Here is a 9,641-nt window from a genome sequence, read left to right as displayed (position 1 = left end):
AAATGTCCCTGATCGCTCCGCGAACTTGATTGAGAGGATTTCACTTCTTTAGCTTCAGGTTTGTCCTGAAAATTGACAATGTTGTTCACATCATGGCTTTTCTTCAGATGTTTCCTCACTCTGTATCCACGGTAGTTTGTCTGCAGAGAAAATGGCAAATTAAAATGATGGGAGAAGCTTGATTCAACCAGTCACAGTTGTGGACGATTTGTATTTACATCAGTTTGAGATGATCAGTTCATGGTTGAATTTATATATACCAGTGTGTGTGTGTGTGTGTGTGTGTGTGTGTGTGTGTGTGTGTGTGTGTGTGTGTGTGTGTGTGTGTGTGTGTGTGTGTGTGTGTGTTAGTATTACGAATTTCAGAATCTGGCCTGATGAATGCATCCACACATCCAGGTCCTCAGACAGTTATTTCCTTCAATGTATGTTCAGATTAGCTCCATCCCCATGTCTAATGGGATTTTATAATGTGATGCGTTGGGAAGGGTAAAGAATAGATCCTCTCTCTTATGGGATGTTTTTTTTTCTTTACGACAGAAACTTTTGCACACATTTCTGTCGCGAGCGCCGGCGCCCACCCTTATTTTTCCTCAGCAATGTTTATGCACATATTTCTTTCGCGAGTGCACGGGTTGTCATGGTAACAGTACGCAAGTGGGGCGGGGTGAGCTTGGGGGGACTCTGCGCACGCCGAGACGGGCCACAGATATAAAGAGAATTGGAGGTCCGTTCTGAGGAGGAGAAGAAAGCGAGAGAGCAAGCGAGCCAAAAAGAAAGCGAGAGTTGAAGCACGCGAGGGCAGAAGCAAGCCAGTGAGGAAGCGTGCAAATGGTGTGCGTGTGGGTGTCTGATCAGTGCCAATGAGACAATTTGTCCTTCCCAGTGTTTGAGCAAGCGAGCGTGTGGTGCGCGTGTGGGTGTGAGCAGCGCCGACAACGAGTGAGGCACGGGTCGGTCACCGACGTGTGAGGGGCTGGTCAGTCACCGGCAGACCGTGTGGTTCACGCACACATTTCAGGACGTTTTCACTTCAGGAATAACTACTTTCTTGTGAGCGAGACGACTCTTCTCCCCCCCCCCCACCCCCCCCGAATGATCTGCTGGGTGGGTACCCTTGTCTGTGTTTAGCTGTAAGTCAACCCCCGATAAGCATCTGCTCTCTGTCTCTTTCTCGGCATTTTGATTGATTTTGCCTGAGTAATTATTCATTTCGGTTGCTTTGAAATTTATTCATTTATTTACCTCAGAAAATAAAAAGTTCTCTTTATTTGTTTATTATATTATTAATATTATATTGTTTATTAATAAATCATTTGTTGACTTCCAACCCGTCCGTGTTTGTCCTTTCCTTCCATTGGTCTCGCATTGTCCCAATCGAGATAGACTGGGAGGTAATTACCACAGATTTGACCAAAAATAGTCGGCACACACCGGCGGTTAAAACACTCGGCCGCCCAAATTAAAATCGAATCGAGATAACATTGGTGCTTTGCCGAGAACGTGCTCCCCGCTCAGGTAACCATGTAACCTCGAGTTAAACAGAATAATGAGGCGGTGGACACTGGAACTCGGCAAAACTGGGAGGCGTTCGTGGTTTTAAAACAACCCACCGTACCACAACGTTAATTATGAGCAGTGGCCCCAGGTCCAGCTTTTCCGAGGACAACCGGGGATTGATCCCCCTGAGTGACAAGCTGGTGTCTCGGTACCCGTGGCCACAACAATATATATCTATGCACACAATATATATATATATATATATATATATATATATATATATATATATATATATATATATATATATATATATATATATATATATATATATATATATATATATATATATATATATATATGTCCATTCACAGCAGACGGTTCTACCATCAGTGAAAGGCATTGTCAGTGGCTTTCGTACAATATGAACTCTCCTGGTTCGTGCACATGATCAGATTCCAGGAATTATTATTTTATTGAAACTGAACTTACAAAGAAAAGCAAAAACAAACAAGAAAAAGAGCAATAACATATTGCAGACCCTTGCCAGGACTTGTTTTGTGTGGTGTTTGTGTAATTTTGTATGGTGTTTGTGTTCTGGTGTGTAACGTCATAAACAAAAGACAAAAGTAGAACTGTCACATGATAACTGCTGGCAGTGATGCCCGCATACAAAGACGTCCCGCTTTGATTGGACACCTGACCCTGACCCATGATCTACTTTTTTAATATTATTCAATTTAATTTAGAATGGGAATAAAATAAATTCAATTAAAATCAAATAGAAGACCAAATAGGTGCAGTCCGACATTCGAGTCATCAGGAGGAACCTGGATAGGATTTACAATTCAGTTGCTGCTCCTCTCCCCTCAAACCCAAACAGGCACAAACAAGTGAGCCTTAAAAACAAACAAACAAATAAACCAATGTCACCCGCAGGGTGACCCGTATTTTGCCAAAAGGTGACCACGTGTGACTTCTTTAAGGTCACACTCAGGTGAACAGAGCTGCTATCCACCAGGAGCGACTCCTTGAGGAATATCTGCCGACAAGAAATTCCGATGAGAATCGTTCTACAGAGTAACCATGAAAAATATGCTTTTGCCTCATAACGTCACCAAATGACGTCATAATGTCTCAAGCTTGACATATCTAGAAAGCACTCATCGAGGTGTTCAATTTGAGGCACTACACAATATGGTTCCTAAAACTTTAAAATTTGACCTTGGGGTCAAATATGTTTGACCTGAGGTGCTAACCATGAAAGTCAAGGCCAATCGCCACCAAAAATTAATCAGCTGAGCGCCAGATCATGCACTATATTCCCATGAAGTTTGAAGACGATCCGATCAAAATTACTCAAAAAATAAGGGTTTCGTCGACTCCCCTGATTTGCGACAAAGTGACCTTGACCTTTGACCTTGACCTTCAAAATTTTATGCGCTGAAAGGGACCTCTATAGGCCTCTGATATGCGAAGTTACAAAAATTTCCAATGATAACTGTGCTCTGCAGAGTGATTTATATGTGATTACAGACCAAAAAAACAAAAAAACATATGAAGGTCAAGGCCAATCGGCACCAAAAATTAAGCAGCTGAGCGCCAGACCATGAACGATATTCCCATGAAGTTTGAAGACGATCTGATCAAAATCACTCAAAAAATAAGAGTTTCGTCGACTCCCCTGATTTGCGCCAAAGTGACCTTGACCTTTGACCTTCAAAATTTTGTGCACTGAAAGGGACCTCTATAGGCCTCTGATATGCGAAGTTACAAAAATTTCCGATGATAACTGTGCTCTGCAGAATTTTTTATACGTGATTGCAGACAAACAAACAAACAAACAAAAAAAAAAACATACAAGCTGACTTACATATCTTGCAAAAACTTCGTTTTGGCAAGATAAAAAAAACAAAAAAACATACAAGCTGACTAACATATTTTGCAAAAACTTTGTTTTGGCAAGATAACAATGTCACCCGCAGGGGACCCGTATCTTGCCAAAAGGTGACCACGTGTGACTTCTTTAAGGTCACACTGAGGTGAAGAGAGCTGCTATCCACCAGGAGCGACTCCTTGAGGAATATCTGCCTCCGAGAGATTCCGATGAGAATCGTTCTACAGAGTAACCATGAAAAATATGCATTTGCCTCATAACGTCACCAAATGACGTCATAATGTCTCAAGCTTGACATATCTAGAAAGCACTCATCGAGGTGGTCAATTTGAGGTACGACACGATATGGTTCCGAAAACTTGAAAATTTGACCTTGGGGTCAAATATGTTTGACCTCAGGCACGAACCATGAAGGTCAAGGCCAATCACCAACAAAAATTAATCAGCTGAGCGCCAGACCACGAACTATATTCCCATGAAGTTTGAAGACGATCCGATCAAAATTACTCAAAAAATAAGGGTTTCGTCGACTCCCCTGATTTGCGACAAAGTGACCTTGACCTTCAAAATTTTATGGGCTGAAAGGGACCTCTATAGGCCTCTGATATGCGAAGTTAAAAAAAATTTCCAATGATAACTGTGCTCTGCAGAGTGATTTATACATGATTACAGACCAAAAAATAAAAAAATTAAAAAGATAAAAAACAGATGAAGGTCAAGGCCAATAGCCACCAAAAATTAATCAGCTGAGCGCCAGACCATGAACTATATTCCCATGAAGTATGAAGACGATCCGATCAAAATTACTCAAAAAATAAGGGTTTCGTCGACTTCCCTGATTTGCGACAAAGTGAGCTTGACCTTTGACCTTGACCTTCAAAATTTTGTGCACTGAAAGGGACCTCTATAGGCCTCTGATATGCGAAGTTACAAAAATTTCCGATGATAACTGTGCTCTGCAGAGTGATTTATACGTGATTACAGACAAACAAACAAACAAACAAATTATAAAAAAAAACAAAAAACATACAAGCTGACTAACATATTGTTGCGGATTCGTGCCCGCCGGCGTGCGAACGGCCACGTAACTCGAATCGCGGCACGTCGCCCACCGGACGGACAATTCAGTCGTGACCCTCTCGGACTAACGCCGGGAACTAGTCACGGGTGGACCTTTCGGCCTCACCACGATCGTGCCAATCGGCCCCCCGCGTGGGATAGGGTTGCTCGCCAAATTCGACCTACCTAAGTACCCACACGGAGGGAAGACCGGGCGATCGCACCTCGCCGCAGGTCGACTTCGGACACGGGCCACTTTAAGCGACCCGTTCCGTACTATCGGGATAACCGAGCGGTGTTATCGTCGGCCTCGACGGTTCGATTAATTATCGGGCGTTTTAGCCCACGACCAACCCTTTACGTGAAGTAAGATGGAGATTCAATAGAGGAAAAGACGAAGCGAAACGGGAAAACAGTTCAACATAAAGCAGATTTATTTCGCGATGAACGGAAAGCACACATATACAATTACACCAAAAGTAAATGTAAAAGGAGAAGGAACAAAACAATAATGCACAAAAAGCAAATGCAACAATGCAGATCTAACCGACTACCGAGCACACGGCAACACTTCTACAGTTTTACTTCACAGACGGCGCCGACAACACATACACTCAAAGCAAAAGAAAAGGACCACCCTCAAGGATGAGGGGGGTAGGCGGGCCTGGGGCCGAGACCGCGTCGGGCCTACCCGTCTGATGATGAGCCGCAAAATGGCGCTGGCGCCCCGACTCCGCGGGCCTCGCTGGGACTGCCTGGTATGGGGTGGGAACGGGGCCCCCTTCTCGCACTATCTCAGCGCGGGGGGAAACAGGAGGGGGTTGTTGATGCTCGGGGGGGGTGGATATCTCCCTGTCTCGGGTCCCGCGACGAGCGTCTCCACCACGACCTCGGTCGCGCCGGTGGTGTCTCCCTCCGCAGCTCCCCGACTCCGACGCGAGCACCCCCTTGACCGCCTTCGCCGCCGCCACCTCTCCACAGCTCCGTCCAACCGCCCTCTCCGTCTCCTCTCTTGACTCGTCCCAACTCTTCACTGGCTCCGAACTCTTCACTCTCTCCCCTCCGAACTGAACTGTTTGGCGAGCGCGGCCCCTTATATGCCCCGTGGCCTCGCTCCCTCACCTTCGACCCTTTACCTCCGACCCTTCACCTCTAACTGGCTCCCCATTGGACCGAGGAAAAGTGGGCGTGAATGCTTTTTGATCCATGAATTTGCATATAGCGACCACACTCCAACGCACCTGGAGGCGGGGCCAAATCGCCCCACGCTCGCCGATAGGACGGAACATAAGTGGGCGTGAGTCGTTTTTGATCCGTTTTCTTCGGAAAGGCCGGCGCTTTTGCACCCCTGCTCGGTGCGCGCCCTGCACGAGTCCAGTATCGGTGCCTACAAGCGGCGTGGGAATGACGGTGATGCGATGGTTGCGAGGGCGAGTTGTGACGGTAAAGGTCGTGGATGTTGTTGTGAAGCGGCGTTGCGGTTGGTGGTTGTTGTGTGATGGCTGTTGAGACGTGGTTGGTGGTGGTAGTAATGGCGGCTGGTCCAAAATAAAGATAGTAAAAGAAAAACGGCTATCTAGAAGGGTCGCAGCCCGAATGAATGACATTTATTCCCTCGAAACAACGGGTTTGGGCCTAACTACACATATACTTACAGAGATATCTCACCTAAGGGACCTGAATGGTGGTTTGCGAATTTCGTCAACCACAACAATATCTTGCAAAAACTTCATTTTGGCAAGATAACAACACAATAACAACCACTCTGAAAAAATTTCATAATTCTGGCTGCCAGACCATGCATCTGATCAAGTTGAAATTTAAAACACGTATTCCCCATGAAATTTCACAATTATGATCTAGTCATGAAATTATGATCTAGTCGTGAAATTTCACAATTATGACTAGATCATAATTGTGAAATTTCACGTTGATTGATTAAGCGGGTCCAGAGAAAACATGATGAAAAAATGTATTCAAGCCATTATGACTGCCAAACCATGTGACCTATGACATCATAATTATGAATAAAACATTCTGCGTGAGTCGTCACACCTTTGGTGAAAATTTCGTCTCAATCTGACAAGTGGTTGAGGAGAAAAACACTAAAGTTCTGTGTGGACAAACAACCAAACAGATACAAACAAACGGACACAAATACAATCATAGCCTCTCCTTTGGCGAGGGTAAATTTCTAAAACATGTATTTAGGAGAGAAATGAAAGATTTCTCTCTTATAACCAACAGTAAACTGTTTGGCATTCCCATCTGAACCAACAGTAAACTGTTTTGCATTCCCATCTGAACCCAACAGTAAACTGCTTGGTATTACCATCTGAACCAACAGTAAACTGTTTGGTATTCCCATCTGAACCAACAGTAAACTGTTTTGCATTCCCATCTGAACCCAACAGTAAACTGTTTGGTATTCCCATCTGAACCAACAGTAAACTGTTTGGTATTCCCATCTGAACCAACAGTAAACTGTTTTGCATTCCCATCTGAACTCAACAGGAAACCGTTTGGCATTCCCATCTGAACCCAAGGCTCAAGATGTGAGAAACACAGATCAAATCCATACACAATGTTGGTTTGTTCCTGGTCTGATTAAAGGCCCGGTCACACCTTGACGTTTTAGCCAACGTATGCCGATTTTTGAATTTTTTTTCTAAAACGCTGGCACACGTTGAATACGTTATGGGTAAGTTTTGATAACATTGAGAGCACGCTGAAAAACACTGCCATACGTTGATGTACGTTGGCTTTAAACGTTGTACTTTTCGGTTGTCCTCAAATTTTTTCATGCTTGAAATTTCACGACGTATGCCGGCGTATGACTCACACGTTCCGCTACGCTGGCCACAAGTTGTATGCATGGTCTGCGATCGTTGACAGACGTCAACACATGCTACTTGTAAGGTAATCATAAGTTGAGACACGCCGAGGTAATGTTTAGCGTACCCGAAACTTATTTCTAACCTATGATTAACGTGTTGTTGGCACGTTACGTGATCGTTGCCACACGTCGACAGACGTCACTTTTAAGTTACTCATAGGCTGAAAGACTTCGGTATAATGGATTGTCCTTGCGTCAGCGTCCACGGCCACGGCCAGGACACTTATTTGCAGCATTCTTCAAACTTTTCTTCGGCATGACGAGGATGTTCACACTTCGATGTCTAGCTTGGCTATGATTCCAATTGTCCATCGGCAGCGTCTATTTAAAATAGTCGAGTTTGAGCGTTTTAACACGTTCAGAAGAAACGCTTCAAATTTCCAAACCCCAGCATCAAAAAACAAAGACGAGTGACAGCAATTTAAATTGTTCATTGTAAACAATGAAAATAGCTGAGTGGTACCGTTTAAAAGTCGTTGAGTGTAAAAAAATCCAATTGTTGAGCGCAAGCGTCTACTTTCAATAGTGGGGTTTGAGCAATTTAACACATTCAATAGAAACGATTAAAATTTCCGAGCGCCAGCGTCAAAAAACAAAGGCGAGTGACAGCAATTTAAATGGTTCATTGTAAACAATGAAAATAGCTGAGTGGTACCGTTTAAAAGTCGAGTGTAAAAAAAATCCAATTGTTGAGCGCAAGCGTCTACTTTCAATCGTGGAGATGCAACCATTTAAATCGTTGAGTGGCAGCCTATGAACCTACCCGTGGACACGCGGACGCAAGGACGATCCATCATAACCCACACCCTCCCCCTCACACTCACCTACTACTGCCAACATGAACAAACTACGACTAATACTAATACTAATACTAATACTGATACTGATACTGATACTGATACTGTTACTGCTGACATGGACATCGACTCAAAAACACTGTTGGGTTCCCTTTTATGAGCAGCATTTTTATATACCAATTCCCAAAACCGCTGGGAACACGTCTTTATATGGCAGTTGTAAGCTAGATACACGTTCATGTTTTTTTTTTTTTTTGTCGACCGGAAGACGTCATTGGAATACGTCTACATACGTCGATGTGTGTTGGGACTACGTAAAGAATTGGTTCAAAGCACGTCAAACATAAGTTAGAAATAAGTTTCGCGTAAAAAAGACATTACCGCGACGTGTTTCAACTTATGAGTAGCTTTTCAGTAGCCTTTGTGGACGTGTGTAAGCGTCCACATATCGTGTGTAAAACTTATCCCCATCGCATGCGGAACATGTGTCATACGCCGAGTACGTCGTAAAATTTTGAACATGTTTAAAATTTCTTGACGTACTCTACTTACTACGACGTATGATAGTGTACTTTAGCGTTCTACTCACGTATACCAAACTTACTCATACCATATTTGACGTGCCCCCAACGTTTTAGACACATTTTTCTTAGGTCGGCATACGCTGGCAAGATCGCCAAGGTGTGACCGCGATGTTGTCACTTCCATTTCTACGGCAGTTATGATTCGAATCGTTGTGCGTCAGCCTTTTAATAGGCTACGTCACGACATCGTCGGCGATGCGTGCAACGCGCTATGCCTCAGTTAGACTATCGTTGGGCATAGGTTGTGTGGGCCGACAACAGGTTCAGCATTCGTTGGTATAAGTTATCTATAACACAACGAAACGTTCTGTGTCCATTACTAATATGTTATGCATTCGACCAACTCGTTATGAATACGTCCGAATCTTAAAAAAAAACATCAAAAGTTCAACGTCAGCCAGCGTTTTACATACATTTTAATACGTTGCCATCGCTGGCTAAAACATCAAGGTGTGACCGGACCTTAACGTCCGCATAATTCAGGGAAAGGGACTCCGGTGTGTTATCATGTGATGGAGATGAAAAAAGTGAGAGATGAAAAAGGTGAGAGGTGAAAAAGGTGAGATGAAGAAGGTGAGGGATGAAAAAGGTGAGAGATGAAAAAGGTGAGAGATGAAGAAGGTGAGAGATGAAAAAAGTGAGAGATGAAAAAAGTCAGAGATGAAAAAAGTGAGAGATGAAAAAGGTGGGATGAAGAAGGTGAGAGACGAAAAAGGTGAGATGAAGAAGGTGAGATGAAAAAGGTGAGATGAAAAAGGTGAGAGATGAAGAAGGTGAGAGACGAAAAAGGTGAGAGACGAAAAAGGTGAGAGAGGAAAAAGGTGAGAGACGAAGAAGGTGAGAGACGAAAAAGGTGAGAGGTGAAAAAGGTGAGAGACGAAGAAGGTGAGAGGTGAAAAAGGTGAGAGGTG

General features: G+C 43.8%; 1 protein-coding gene across 2 annotated transcripts in view; it reads right to left on the bottom strand.

The window, feature by feature from the left end:
• Positions 1 to 9,641, bottom strand: part of LOC147025489 (uncharacterized) — a 66,657-nt gene that overhangs the window by 31,069 nt on the left and 25,947 nt on the right. For both annotated transcript variants that reach the window (XR_015059556.1, XM_085886515.1), the window contains exon 11: positions 1 to 140. This exon is cut by the window's left edge and continues 343 nt beyond it. Coding sequence is in view for 1 of the 2 variants with exons in the window: in XM_085886515.1 (XP_085742641.1) it covers positions 1 to 140 (140 nt within the window). In the remaining variant the exon portion in view is untranslated. The remainder of the gene's footprint in view (positions 141 to 9,641) is intronic.

The sequence above is a fragment of the Eptatretus burgeri genome, chromosome 6 (assembly GCF_056783735.1).
Source record: "Eptatretus burgeri isolate ZD-2024b chromosome 6, Ebu_testis_v1, whole genome shotgun sequence".
NCBI classification, from domain to species: domain Eukaryota; kingdom Metazoa; phylum Chordata; class Myxini; order Myxiniformes; family Myxinidae; genus Eptatretus; species Eptatretus burgeri.
Note: the sequence above shows the minus strand (reverse complement) of the source record. Positions and strands in the feature narration are given on the sequence as shown.